Here is a 15,265-nt window from a genome sequence, read left to right as displayed (position 1 = left end):
TTTTCTCTCTTCCTTGGTTTGCTTCATGGCATGGCCCGTGTGGTGGTGGTCCTGTGGGTTTGTGTTGCTTACTCACTCTTACTTTTACTCTCTTACTCTTACTCTCTTTCTTTCTCTCTCTCTCTCTCTCTCTCTCTCTCTCTCCTCTCTCTCTCTCTCTCTCTCTCTCCCTCCCTTCCTCCCCCCCCTATGCTGAGGAGGCTGTTATGTAAATGCTTGCATCTCTGAATATTAACTAATCGGAGTGGGATAACATGCTTTACGCCCACGCTCACTGACTTGAGCTTCTGCTCCGAGCCCTCCTACCGGGTGCTAAATCAATTTTCGCACTTTTCCGGAGAAGTGAGAGTTCTATAAATTCCCTCACTTTCTTTGTGTGCACGTTCCCCTGCACCTTACTCTGAGTAGGGTTGTGCTTTTTTTTTTTTTTTGTAAAGGCTGTGACTAGCTTTGCTTTACATAATGTTTCAGACTGTTTTTTTGTAGTTTTTATTAAAGCTATTATTGAAATTAAACTATTGATTTGTTAATTTTAGTAGAGGGCAGACTCTGTATAAATTATGTTTTGATTTATTTTGTTTATGCCTCTTAAAATATGTCAACAAGCTTTTAGAAAGGCTTCATAGCCTAAGTGTTGGAGGAGCTTTTCATATCCCGTATAAACCGGAGCTCAGCTTAGTTGGTCATTTGCAAGAAAAGCATGTTAACCAATTTGCACCACATCCATACTTAAAAAAAAAAAAATAGAAATAAAATCCAATTAACCCCCCACTAAAACTGTGGACTGTGAACTGACACTTGTGGCTGAGTGCACTGTAAATGGTTTCTGCCTTCTAATGCAATACTGTGTACTAACTCCCATCTAAACTGCATGCCTACTCTGCACTTCTGTAAAAAGTACTCTTATATTGAAGTCTCGTGCTCACCTCATGATATGTATGTCTTTCAACCATACAGTGATTTAAATCATACAATTATTTATATTTATGTGCCCATCTGTGCCCAAGTAATGTAGGCCATAACTCGCTCAAATACTGTTTGTTGTTTTGCAAGTAAATAGTTTATATTGAGTTCATATAATTATGACTCCAAAGGTTTACTGCTATTGTTAATAATACTTAAAGAAGTCACTTTGCTTGATATGAAAGCTTTAACTTTTGACTGATATTATATCACCCAACATAAGCATAACCAGTTATTACTGTAGGTCCTATGTACTAATCTATGTAGTTTATTCTGTTTATAAGATCATCTATCGTAGAGGCGCCAACAGAACTACAGAATCTGAATTACGCATTGATAAATTAGCAAACCCATCCATCGTAATGCATCATTCAGCACCAACTCTGGTCCAGTCAACCACAAACTATCAGTGTCTCCTGTCTGTCAGTATGGTCACATGTCCCATTCTAACTGTCCTGCACTTACCAAACTGAAAGAGTGAAATTCTGTATTCTATATTTTAAACCAAGCCAAGTCAGGGAAGCAAACATGGGGCCATGGTGAGTAAAGACCCTTGGAGTATATAAACCCCCTAGACACTCCTCATTCAAATTAACAGCACCAGAGTTACCACACTTACCTAACCAGTTTTATGTTTTCTTTTTTGCCCTACTCTTTCTGTTGCTCACCCTAATACACACACTCTCACACACACAACGACATGCATACAAACCTCTCCATGTCTACAACCATACACATACACACACACACACACACACACACCTTTGCTTTTCTCTCTCTCTCTGTCACAAACAAACACATATACAGGCCTCCAGCATCGAGAACAAGCAGGACTGGATCAAGCACATCCGCGAGGTGATCCAGGAGCGCACGGTTCACCTGAAGGGGGCGCTCAAGGAGCCCATCCACATCCCCAAACCCTCCACGGCCAAACACAAGGGCCGCAGGTACACGCCAAAGTCAGTGCAGCCTACTTACTACTTCCCAACCTCTCTGTGTAGTCCTGTGCAGTCTGACCTAATCGTTTTGATGTTGTATGTTTGTGGTCGTGTTGTGCCTGTGTTGTATTTTGTGAGTGACAAAGAAATGATATGTGTGTGTGTTTTGCGATGTCCTAGTTGAGCTGTTTTACTCATAGACTATATTTTGTAGTTTTTGTTATGTTTTTGTTTTGGTCTTTGTTTGAGACTGAGACTCATCATAGATTAATATTCCTTAACTCTGGTATACCTCAGTAGAAACTAAGAGCTCCCTGGCTTTTACTAAGTGCTAAATGTGTTGAAGCGTCTTTAATAAGCTGGTGCGTACCTTGGTGTCTATTAGAAGACCCCTACTGATGTCCAGCGTGCTTGTCCTTGTCTACCACAGAGATGGAGAGGACCTGGACAGCCAGGGTGACGGCAGCAGCCAGCCTGACACCATCTCTCTGGCCTCACGCACCTCCCAGAACACCCTGGACAGCGACAAGGTGAGACACCCACTCACCTACCAACTCACGGGCAATATAGTCAAGTCCAGTCACTTTGTTTGTATAGCGCATTTAAAACAACAGGACTGCTTCACAGACGAGGCAGTTAAGAGTTGACAAACAGGAGTACTTTTGAGAATAGTAGTGGTAGTGGTAGTGGTAGTAGTAGTAGTAGTAGTTGTAGTAGTACTTTAGGGTAGGATTAGGAGGTAGTGCTAGCATTGAGCATAGGAGGAGCAGCTGGAGAAGGAAGAAGAGTAGTTTGACGTCCGGTCACACTGGCTAGCTGCAGCTGCTAGCAGGTATTGTGGGAACTTTGAAAAAGGCAGAAGTCAGCACTACCTGCAGGGATTTATATTTCAACTCTAAAGCATGCAAAGCCAGGAAGGAGATTTTTTGCTGGTGTGACATTAGCCATGAGATTGGGAGATGCTCGGGGCTTGCTAAAGGGAAGTCAGTAAGACTATAATGAGCTTATGGCTGATGTGCCTCTACTCTTTTTTTTTTATCCCTTTCTTTTCCTCTCTCTATCTGCATCCCCTTATTACTCATCTATCTATTATATGCTCTCAACTTCTTACTCATGACTTTTTTTTTATAATTTCTCTACATTCTTGTTGCTCTCTCTCTCTCTCTCTCTCTCTCTCTCTCTCTCTCTCTCTCTCTCTCTCTCTCTCTCTCTCTCTCTCTCTCTCTCTCTCTCTCTCTCTCTCTCTTGATTCTCCTTATAAATTCTATACATTCTCTTCGCATATCTCCCTATCTCTTTCTCCCTCTCTCTACATCCACCACCAAATTTCTCTTTCCCGCCATCTTTTCCCACCCTCTTATCTCTTCCTTTCCCTCTCCATCTCTCCTCTCTCTCTCTCTCTCTCTCTCTCTCTCTCTCTCTCACTCCACCCATCCCCACACAGCTGTCCGGTGGCTGTGAGCTGACCGTGGTCATCCACGACTTCCTGGCGGGCAACAGCAACGAGCTGACGGTGCGGCGGGGCCAGACGGTGGAGGTGCTGGAGCGGCTGCACGACAAGCCCGACTGGTGCCTGGTGCGCACCACTGACCGCTCGCCCCGCCCAGGAGGGCCTGGTGCCCTGCAGCACGCTCTGTATCGCCCACTCCCGCAGCAGCATGGAGATGGAGGGCATCTTCAACCACAAAGGTGGGTACTGAAGGAGATGGAGGTGAGCAACGGTACAGCTTCAAACACAGCTGGTGGCAGCTGGTAGAGTAGTTACTTAGTAAACGTAGAGTTTGCATGGCTGCCTATGTACTGTGTAATGCATAAAAACGATAAAAAAGGGTGTCGCCGAAGGCCACTCACAGTGGATGACCGTGGTGGCAGGCAATGGTAAAGTTTTGCCTCTTTGAACAGTATGATGTCTATACCTTTAGAAATGCAATAGATGCTTCCAGCATATATGAACAGCACTCTGGGCTAAGTTCTGCACTGATCTCTGATCGCCTTCTTAACTTATATGTTCCCTCTTTATGTTTAACCTTTGACCCTGGGAACGCATGCGCAGTGTTTTTGATATGAGGTCGTTGGACCAGTCGCAGGTAAAATGGTAGCCACGGAGTTGTTCTGTGCTGAACTGGAATAAAGTTGTTAAAATGTAGTTATAAACGTAGAGTTTATTGAGTGTGTCTCTCTCTCTCTCTCTCTCTCTCTCTCTCTCTCTCTCTCTCTCTCTCCTCTCTCCTCTCTCTCTCTCTCTCTCTCTCTCTCTCAGACACGCTGTCGGTGTGCAGTAACGACTCCCTGCTGCCCGGATCGTCGGCCACGTTGCAGCCCGGCCACGGCATGGGCTCGCAGAGCTCGCCGGGGCCAAAGCGACCCGGCAACACGCTGCGCAAGTGGCTGACCAGCCCGGTGCGGCGGCTGAGCAGCGGCAAGGCGGACGGCCACGTCAAGAAGCTGGCGCAAAAGGGCAAGAAGAACCGCGAGGGGCGCAAGAGCGCCGACGCCGGCTCCCAGAAGGACTCGGACGACAGCGCCGCCACGCCCCAGGACGAGACCATCGAGGAGGTGAGGGGGGTAAGAGGAGGGGGAAGGGGATGGGAGGTGTGGATGTGGGTGCTGTGTGTTATTGTCTGGAGCAGAGCTCATACCTACTGTATGTGTTTCTTGTACACAAAAAGTTTAAATTCACTGTGGCAACTCTCACAGAGACAAGAGACCGACACAGAGAGACAGACACACACACAGAGACACACACACACTTAGAAACAGAGACACACACACACAGAGACACACACACACACAGACAGAGAGAGAGACACACACACAGAGATAGACACACACAAACACACACACACAGAGTGACAGAGGCACAGACACATAAAGAATAATACATTTACCAGCCCTGTCGTGATGACACATTGCTGTGTATATAATCATTCGACTGGTTCAGCGTTGTGTGCATGTTTGCTAAGAGTCTCTCCAAACACCTAACCCTCTGTATTTCTCCTTCCTCTCCCTCTCTCCCTCTCTCCCCTCTCTCTCCCCACTACAGAGGGTGCGTAACGAAGGCCTGAGCAGCGGCACCCCTCTCAAAGTCCTCCTCGTCGGGCATGCAGAGCTGCGGGGAGGAGGAGGGCGAGGAGGGGCCAGACTCGGTGCCCCCTGCCCCCCACCCATGGCCATCCAGCAGCACAGCCTCCTGCAGCCTGACTCCCAGGACGACAAGGTGAGACAGGGCAGAGCCAGGGGGTACCCACTACTGGAGCCTCAGGGGTTGGGTGATGCAGTGTGGTGGGGTGGGAAGGGGTTGGGTGATGTGGGTGATGTGGTGGGGTGGGAAGGGGTTGGGTGATGTGGTGGGGTGGGAAGGGGTTGGGTGATGTGGGTGGGCAGTGTGGTGGGGTGGGAAGGGGTTGGGTGATGTGGGTGGGCAGTGTGGTGGGGTGGGACGGGGTTGGTTAGAGTTGGTGGCCATTGGAGGTAGCGGGATTTGAGGGGTGATTGGATTAAGAAGGGTTTGAATTTAGAGGTGGTGGAAAAAAACTATCTGACCTTTTAGCACAAAATACACAACTGTTTTTGTAAATACCTGTTGTCGCACGTGGTCAAAGCATTCCTCATTTCCTTAAACAGGCCAAATTGCCCGATGTTAACTCTAGTAATTCACCTTTTTCTTAAGCACTGGCTCATTGGCACATGCCCTCCCTAACAAGTCGTTTAGCCAAGTAGTTTTAATTCTAGTTCTAGTGCAGTAGCAGTAGTGACCCCCAAACCCCTTTTATTTGATCTCATTCTCAAAGCCCCTCTCCCATCCTAAGGAAAGAGCTTCTGCGTTATCAGACTCCTATTCCCCTTAGCTCCTCTTGGGTCAGTTTGCACTGCCGTGGTACATCCTGTTTTGATTTGAATGATCTCTTGCTTTTTGTTGGTTGAAATTCTCATTGGTTGATTTATTTATTTATTTATTTATTTGTTTATTTATTTTTTTTCCGTTTGCACTTGTGAAAAAATGTGCCCCACATGACTGCTCTCTACGCCATGCACTGCATTGCAAGATGTAAACCTGGCATAGTTGAAATCCCTGCATCAATGAAAGAAGTATTCAGATAATCAAACCTGAACCTAGAGTGTTTGATAGTCAAATCTGCCAGATTTGTGCAATAGTCAAATCTTTTGGGATCTGAAAACCCATCCCCACACTGCAGAAAATGTAGTCACCCAAACTCACCACTAGGTGGCAGGTGTGTGCAGCTGTTCCTGATTAGTAAGCTATCAGAGCATGTCACTGAAGCACTAATAGGAGTACTGCTCCACAGCAAATGCCTCAAACAGACTCCACTCCAATCACCCCCTAGTGTCTTTTAAACCCAGCGCACTTCTGGCAATGCAGTGCATAGGGTAACCTAGGAAACACTCTGTTTCTCTCTCACATACGCACCACACACACACACACACCCAGAAACACTCTTGCTTGCACGCACACACTCTCCAGCCCCCCCCCCCACCCCTCTCCTTACTTCTCTGCACAGGTACAGATTGTGTGACACTAATTTACTTTGTTGTTTTTCTCTTGTGTTGTCGTTCTGTTGTTTGCCACGTGGCTGCACTTTTTGTTTCTTCGTTAACCACTCAAGCATTACAGCGTTGATTTGTGTCCTGTCTTTGTTTTATCTCAGTTTCCATACCTCTCCATCTGAATCGCTCTCCTCCCCCTTTTTTCTGCTCTCCTTCCCTCCATCCAGAGTTTGCTCCCCCCTTTCTGTTCGGCACCCCCCCTCCCATGCTAGAACCCGGGTTCCCAGTTTTTCGGATCCCCCTCCTCTACATACCCCTTTAGTCCTCCCCCCACTTAAAATTAATTTGCCTGCTCCACTAGAATTCGTATTCTCTACTCGTCGACCGTCACTTTTAGGACCATTTTGTTCTGTTTACTTTTTCTTAGTTAATCTTTATTATGTAGAACCCCTGCTTTGAATGAATAGTTTTCACAAGTTTTCTTTTCTTTTTACTTTATTGCTTTTAAATATTCTGATCTTGTTTCTATCCTTCTCAGTGGTGAGCAGTTCTCTCATGTCCCCATTTGTATCATTCAAACTTTACTTAGTTACCTACTTACCTCCAAGGATTTTGACTTGCCCACTACCTACATTTCCAGATTTTTAAAATGACCAAACTCGGACCTGGTTTGTCAAAATCCTTTTTTTTTTCTTGGAGTTTGGTGCCTCAAACAGCCTCCCGACTCGATCCTAAAACATAGCTTCAGAGCGCAATGGGGCACATGCACAGAGAGAGGGGAGGTGTGTCCACGTGCATCCGTGCGTGCGTGCGTGTGTGTGTGTGTGTGGGTGTGTGCATGCTTGCGTGCGTGTGTGTACACCTGTCGTGACTGCACGTGTCCACGTCAGTGACACTGACAAAACAGAGGAGGGGGGGTTCATGTGCCTGACGACTCTGAATCTTACACCCCCCCCCCCAAATAAACCCACACACACACACCAACAACAACCACCCCCTAACGTGCCCCCCCATACCCCCACCCCATCACCCCCCCTCCCTCTGTGCTTGCCCTCCATAACCCCCCCCTCACGGGCGTCTAATTGGCATCTAAAAGCTAACCCCACCAGAGGCCGCTGCCAGACCTAAATTGGAAAGTCTGGAAGGCACAGCAAGGGTGAGAGTCTCTGCTAGCTTTTACACTCTTTGTGATGGACAACTCTGTGACAGTCTGTATGTTGTCAGTAGCTGTTTGACCCGCAGAAGGACATAACGGACAGTACACCTCTCCGCGGTCCATTAAATGTGCAGATATCCTCAGTCATTTTGACTGCTATTGATTGTTGTAGATGTGTTCTGTAAGTGACTGAGTATGTAAGTGTACAGTAGTAACATGAAATATTGTAATTGAAACAAATATTGATTGTGTCCCTCCTTATGGTTCAAAATAGTACATTTTAAATTCTTAAGAATCATACCTAGATTCCCCTAAATCTACCATATAGCTTGTTTGACATGGGTAAATAAAATCATTTATGTTATGGACTTAAACAGAATAGCTTATGAGTTAGTTGACAAGATGAGAGTGAATGGGAAGCCAACGTTTGTATGTTCTCCTCTCCATGTTTGCATGTTGTCTGAATGTCTTCCTTTGTCTTGCTTTCCCTCTCTCTCTTTCTCTCTGTCCATCTCTCTCTCTCTCTCTCTCTCTCTCTCTCTCTCTCTCTCTCTGTCACTCAGACATCCTCACGTCTGTCCGTGCGTCCCTCCAGCTCGGAGACTCCCAGTGCTGCTGAACTGGTCAGTGCCATCGAGGAGCTGGTCAAGAGCAAGATGGTAAGAATCAGTCAGAAACGCCTAATGTACCAACAGATGTATGCTGTTGTATGGTGGCAGTTTTGGTGTGGCAGTTTGTTATGAAGGTGTGTGTTCGTGCGTGCGTGCGTTCATGCTCTGGTCTTTTGATTTTGGTCACAAGGCCAGCAGTGCACTCATAATTGCTGTAGTACATATTATCCAAACACGCTCTACTTCTGTGTACGCCTATGCCTGCTGTGTTAACCGCAAGCACTGACTTCTCTTTCATCCACCCTCTCTTCCTCCCTCTCTCGTGGCCAGGCTCTGGAGGACCGGCCCAGCTCTCTGTCGGTGGAGCAGGGCGACAGCAGCAGCCCCTCGTTCAACCCGTCCGACAACTCGCTCCTCTCCTCCTCCTCCCCCATCGACGAGATGGAGGAGCGCAAGACCGGCTTCTTCAAGAAGCGCCAGTACGTCGCCAGCCTCGCCCTGCCATTCAGGCACCATCCACCGCCCACGCCACCTCCACCCCTTCCTCCCTCCGTCTTCCTCTTCCTCCCACTCTTCCTCTGTTTCTCTAGGACTTCTATCTATCTGGAATTCCCCTGCCTCTATTGTCCCACTCCTGACCGTTATAACTTTACGTTCACAGTACCACTGTCCACCATCACATGTCCTTCATATTGACACTCTTGATAGTGCATGAGAGGAGAGTGACTAAAGGCCACTTTAGTCACTCTCCTCTCATACTCATCACACACACACACACACACTCAACGTGGTTGTTTCTGGCGATGCCACTATAGTCAGCCTCTGATGGAAGGAGCACATACAGTACATGTCTGTTTCATCTCTCCTATCATGTTAAGGCCACATATTTGACCTCTCTATAATTTGTATCAGATAAATGTACATGCGTTGGCACAGTTTATGTAGTTGTTATTTTGTCATGACCAAATTTAGTTTAGTTTAGTTATTATCATGTTCTCATAGTTGCTGTCGGTTCACTCCTGGTCCCATCTTAATCTTCTCTCGTCTCGCCACCCTGCCATACGTGCTTACGTTGACTCTGCTCTCTCCCCTGCAGTTATGTCTTAATGGAGCTGGTGGAGACTGAGAGGGACTATGTGAGGGATCTGGGCTTAGTTGTGGAGGTGGGTATTGATCTGTCCGTGTGTGTGTGTGTCTGAGTGTGCGTCTGCGTGTGTGTGTGTGTGTGTGCCTGCATGCGTGTGTGTGTGTCTGTGTGTGTGCCTGCATGCCTGTGTGTGTGTGTGTGTTCACCCTCCATAACTAGTCTCATGTGAATGTGTATGTGTGGCTGACAGGGCTACATGGCCAGGATGAAGGAGGACGGCGTCCCTGACGACATGAAGGGGAAGGACAAGATCGTCTTCGGCAACATCCACCAGATCTACGACTGGCACAAAGAGTGAGGCCACTTTAGTCACTCTCCTCTCATACTCATTACACACACACACAGACAGACAGACAGACGTTTCTGGCGATTCCACTGTAGTCAGCCTCTGGTGGAAGGAGCACATACTGTACATGTCTGTTTCATAAGCCTCGCCTTCACCCTGTTCGCAGCATTAAATGTCAAGAGTCATTTTCACACACACACACACACCAGCAGGGAGGCCAGTAGCCCTCTGTGTTCCTATTGAAAGAGTGTGATGCATAGGAATAGAATAGTCATAAGTTTATTTGAATCCCACTAGTAGAGTCACTCATATAATATGAATGACTTTAGTGTAACAAGGATGCCTTTTTCCACAAGGATGCCTTTTCTCGTCAGACAATACAGTAACTGTATTTTGTTGATATGGTTGTCTTGTTAAAGGAAATGTTTCCTTCGTTTCTGTGTTGCGATGTAGCTTCTTTTTGGGAGAATTGGAGAAGTGCCTTGAAGACCCTGACCGACTGGGCTCTCTGTTCGTGAAACACGTGAGTTACCCGCAAACACACACACACACACACACACACAGTGATGCTCATCTATTATATCTGAAATGTCAAGGTTTTAAGTCCCATAATGCCAAGCACTGCTTACAAAACAGATTGTGTTTCAACGCTTCTGTGTGAGTGGGATGGATCCTGGGTAGTTCATTTTGTGCCTCAGATCCTCTGTGGTTCCTGAGTGGGCGCGTGTGTGTGTGTGTGTGTGTGCGTGCGTGTGTGTGTGTGGCATATGTGCTAATCCAAGGCATCTGTTTTATCCACTGTAGGAGCGGAGACTGCACATGTACATTGTCTACTGCCAAAACAAACCCAAATCGGAGCACATTGTCTCTGAGTACATCGACACCTTCTTTGAGGTAAATTCCCTCTTAGATTCCTTGTGTTTGTGTGAGTGAGTGAATGAATGAATATGGAGTTTCTGTTTAGCCTCTCTACATTGGCTGACCCAACATAAACCCAAATGTTGACCTCTACCATTTGACCTTTGACCTTTTGAAGGACCTGAAGCAGCGCTTGGGCCACAGGTTACAGATCACTGACCTCCTCATCAAGCCTGTGCAGAGAATTATGAAGTACCAGCTTCTGTTGAAGGTAGGAAAAAAACTCCTCATATACAAATTTCAGTTGTGTCTGCCTACTCGCCCATATTGATCTTGAACACACATCTATAGATCTGATTCCTCTACATACTACTTAATCCTGTTCTCAACCATGTATGTGTATATAGATTGTATCCAATGAGATGTTTTGTCCACCCTGCAGGATATATTCAAGTTCTCCAAAAAAGCTGGAATGGACTCTCTGGATTTGGAGGTTAGTGCTTTTTATTACATCTTTGATAATGAGTTGCACTACGGTTTGTGTGGATCCTCTCGGTGTGTTATCCTTATCACTGTTCTGTGTCTGTGTTACAGAAAGCAGTAGAGGTCATGTGCATTGTACCAAAAAGATGCAATGATATGATGAATGTTGGACGACTCCAAGGATTTGACGTATGTATTTACTTGAATACTACTAAGGAACCAAAATACTACATAATCACAATATTGTAGATGTTCTGCCGCAAAGCAAGATTTTTCTTATTTTGGTGAATCTCTCTCTCTCTCTCTCTCTCTCTCTCTCTCTCTCTCTCTCTCTCTCTCTCTCTCTCTCTCTCTCTCTCTCTCCTCTCTCTCTCTTCTCTCTCTCTTCTCTCTCTCTCAGGGGAAGATTGTAGCCCAGGGCCGTCTCCTCCTTCAGGACACGTTCCTGGTGTCTGACCCTGACGGAGGTCTCCTGTCCAGGATGAGGGAGAGGAGGGTCTTCCTCTTCGAGCAGATTGTCATCTTCAGCGAGCCCCTGGACAAGAAGAGGGGCTTCTCCATGCCCGGCTTCCTCTACAAGAACAGCATCAAGGTACAAGGTTCCCACACCGCACACACACTAGAGACTAGACACCGCAGCACAGTTGGTCCTTCAGAAGGTGCTTATTGTGTACAAATGAGTGAGAAAGTTCCCACAAGGAACTGTGATTTAATCTATTTTAAAAATATGTTACATATCTGTATTCTGAAGGACTGAGAGACGATGGGTTATTATTGAATTATGAATTATTATGTAACATCTTCTGTCTTCCCTCCCTTAGGTGAGCTGTCTAGGCCTGGAGGACAGTACAGACGGTGACCCCTGCAAATTCGTGCTGACCTCACGGACAGCCAGCGGCAGCACAGAGTCCTTTATCCTGCACTCGTCTCACCCAGGGGTCAGGCAGGTCTGGTCCCTCCAGATCGGTCAGATCCTGGAGAGCCAGCGCAACTTCCTCAATGGTACCAGCCGGCCAGCCCCCAATCACACCACAGCACACCACACCACACTTGGGCCCTGAGCACTGTAAAGTGCCTTGAGACAATGTTATTGTTAATGATTCTATACAAGAGGATTTAATTATCTATTTAATATCATTTAATTGTTGAAAGTAAATCATTCATTGTTAAAATTGTATACAGTATGTTCAGTGTTGTTGAAGCGCAATTTAGATGAATTAAGTATTTCTTTTTTTCTTGAAATGTCATCTGAATACATTTCTGACTTACCTCTACTAACTGGCAGGTTTCATATTTCATACTGTGTGCTAACTCTATTAACTGACTTCCGTATGTGGTTCAAACCCAGCCTCAGTTGCCCCTATGCCATACCTTTGCCTATGATTCCTGCTCTGCTGCTGATGGAAGCCACTGACACATTCTCAGTGGTTTCTTTCTTTTTCTCCCTCTTTTTTTCCCTCCCCTTTTTTCCTGAACCCTCACTCTCCTTCAACGCTCGCCCTCTTTCTTTCATCTCCGCTGCCTCCACTTCCTTCGTTTCTCTGATCCTCCTCCTCTTCCTCCTTATCTGCTACCTCGATATCTCTCTCTCTCTCTCTCTCTCTCTCTCTCTCTCTCTCTCTCTCTCTCTCTCTCTCTCTCTCTCTCTCTCTCTCTCTGGCATTCTGTGTTTGTCTCACTTGCAGCGCTTACCTCTCCCATAGAGTACCAGAGGAACCACATTGGAGGGGGAGCTCCCGGCCCTAGTGGCCCCAGCAGCAACAGCCAGGCAGGGGGCAGCGGTGGGCTGAGCATGGCCCCCGGTTGTGGAGGAGCCGGCGGGGGAGGCGTAGGAGGGGTCATCTCCGCCGGGTCGGGCTCCCGCTCCCGGCCCTCGCGGATCCCCCAGCCGTCGCGCCTCCCCCAGCCCCTTCGCCACCACTCCCCCGCCATGGGCCCCGGAGGAGGAGACCCCGACGGGCCCGACAAAATATCAGGTACGTCCTCGCGCCCGGTCGCCGCGGGTATCCCCACGCTCTCCTCCCAATCCTCCTCCACCGCCCCAGCCATTGACCCAGAGCACAGCCGCGAGGTCCGGACGAGGATGCAGGACAGTCCTCGCTCCCGACGGCCCGACAGCGGCCCCGAGGAGGTCCCGGTCGAGCCTCCCCCAACTCCCCCAGTGGTCCCCGTGGCCCCTCGCACTGCCACGAGTCCGATAGCGATGGTTAAGCCCCGGCCAGGGGCCCTGTCGCCATTGGCGCCCCAGCTGGCCTCCCCTTCCTTCGGGAAGGACGGCCTCCCGCCCTGCAGCCCTGTCCAGAAGGCGGCCGCCACGCCCGGCGCCGGCAGCTCCACGGGCTCCTTCTGGAGCTCCATCCCGGCCTCTCCCGCTAGCCGGCCCGGCTCCTTCACCTTCCCCGCGGAGGCCTGTGACACGCTGGGCCGGCCGAACCAAAACCAGAACCAGAACCAGAGCCAGAGCCACCGGCACTCCACCCACAGCAAGGACGCTGACCGCATGAGCACCTGCTCCTCGGCCAGCGAGCAGTCCGTGCACTCCATCCAGAGCAACGGGGTAAGAAGCCCTACTTGAGCCCCAGGCTTCGGTGCGGCCTGCTCCACTGAAAGGCCTGGGCTTTACTAAAATAAAACGATTGCTTGCTTCTACCAGGCCTAAGCACTTGAGAAACGCCGCCTCCTCTGCCTGCCTTCTCTGGTATCTCTACTGACTACTAACACGGTTTAGGACCTTTTCTGGCTGTCTGCTTTCTCTCTGTGCCAGTTTTTCCACTAACGCCTCTCACGTTAACACATAGTTCTGTGTGTTACGGGAACCTAATCACAATTAAACCTTGACCATTACTAATGTTTAGTGATCCATCATCTCTGTATCAGCGGACGCCTGACGAAAAACCCACTCATAACTCTTCAGGATCGTCCTCCACAGATGACACGCCGCCTCGACCGCTTCCTTCCCAAACTCTGCTCTGATAGCTCTCCTTCCTGTCCGTAGAGGGGCCTGAGGCAGAGTGCCCCTTCTGTCTCCGCTCTGCTCTCGTGGGTCTTCTCCCGCTGCCTGCGCACCACGACATGCTCTTAACTTGATCCATCCGGAGTGGTGATCTTTTTTGATCTCTTTTTGAAAACAAACCTGGTGCCTGATGTTGATTTTATAAATGGGTAAATAAAAAACGACAGGGTTTTGCCGTCGGACTGTTTTTCCATCTTACTCAGTCTCTACTTCTTCTTCCTTGTCTCTCTGCATCCTTCAGACCGCGCTCTCTGGTGGCCCAGGCCCCGCACTTCCGGGTTTCTCTTCCACTTGTCCTCTAACATCCGATCACAGTAGACGGGGGCATCTTTTGACTAATAAATATGGCGTCAAGAGTGATGCACTGAACTAGATTAGACTTTGTTTGTGTTTACTCAAACTACTGTAACATGACCTTGGTGTAATGTATAGCAGTTAGTATATTGGATAGCATATGGCATGTAGTACAATGATACCATGATAGAATATATTTTCTGTTTGTTTAGGGAAATAAACAATAATTAGCATGTGACATTGAGTAAATGATGTGCACCAACCCTCCATCCCCAGCTGTTGCACTTACGTGTGTGTGTGTGTGTGTGTGTGTGTGCAGAGTGAAAGCAGCAGCAGCAGCAACATCTCCACCATGCTAGTGACGCAGGACTATGTGGCTCTGAAAGAGGATGAGATCAGCGTGAGCCAGGGCGAGGTGGTGCAGATCCTGGCCAGCAACCAGCAGAACATGTTCTTAGTGTTCCGCGCCGCCACCCAGCTGTGTCCCGCCGCCGAGGGCTGGATCCCCGGACACGTGCTGGGCCACACCTCCACCATCACCCCCGACAACACCGAGGGAACCATCAAGTAGGCACTGGTTGCGCTGCACAACTTGGTAGACAGGAGAAAGAATTTGATGCACAACACAGAGAAGCTCTGAAGGAAATAAAAAGAATCTCGGTCAAGCTTTTAAGGATGTTTTTGCACATTCTGATATTTTTAGATTAGTTTAAGAGTACATACAGCATTTTCCTGTGTATAAGCCGCATTGTGTATAAGCCGCAGGACAGTATTTTATGCAAGTTAAAAGAAACAAAACCATATTAATACCATATTAACTGGTTCCGTGTATTTAACCTCATAGCTGAAGACGTTTTGCTAAATCAATGTATAAGCCGCAGCTAATAGTTGGGAAATTATGGTATTTCAGTTGTGGGTGTATCAGTAGAAGTGTAGCATTACATTTAGAGTAGCCAACCATATGTGCTCTGATTTGCAGATGTTGTTAAAGGCACAGTTTATCAACAAAT

The 15,265-nt window shown here is 47.8% G+C and overlaps 1 protein-coding gene across 1 annotated transcript in view; it reads left to right on the top strand.

Moving 5' to 3' along the window:
- Positions 1-15,265, top strand: part of trioa (trio Rho guanine nucleotide exchange factor a) — an 80,405-nt gene that overhangs the window by 58,861 nt on the left and 6,279 nt on the right. The window contains 21 exon segments of the mRNA XM_042077655.1: positions 1,771-1,910; positions 2,332-2,431; positions 3,346-3,498; positions 3,500-3,590; positions 4,162-4,457; positions 4,945-4,977; positions 4,979-5,050; positions 5,053-5,118; positions 8,127-8,222; positions 8,505-8,653; positions 9,271-9,337; positions 9,512-9,615; positions 10,061-10,130; positions 10,412-10,501; positions 10,644-10,736; positions 10,908-10,958; positions 11,060-11,137; positions 11,349-11,540; positions 11,770-11,950; positions 12,634-13,505; positions 14,575-14,822. Coding sequence (XP_041933589.1) covers positions 1,771-1,910; positions 2,332-2,431; positions 3,346-3,498; positions 3,500-3,590; positions 4,162-4,457; positions 4,945-4,977; positions 4,979-5,050; positions 5,053-5,118; positions 8,127-8,222; positions 8,505-8,653; positions 9,271-9,337; positions 9,512-9,615; positions 10,061-10,130; positions 10,412-10,501; positions 10,644-10,736; positions 10,908-10,958; positions 11,060-11,137; positions 11,349-11,540; positions 11,770-11,950; positions 12,634-13,505; positions 14,575-14,822 — 3,242 coding nt within the window.

This window comes from Alosa sapidissima, chromosome 21 (assembly GCF_018492685.1).
Source record: "Alosa sapidissima isolate fAloSap1 chromosome 21, fAloSap1.pri, whole genome shotgun sequence".
NCBI lineage: Eukaryota > Metazoa > Chordata > Actinopteri > Clupeiformes > Clupeidae > Alosa > Alosa sapidissima.
Note: the sequence above shows the minus strand (reverse complement) of the source record. Positions and strands in the feature narration are given on the sequence as shown.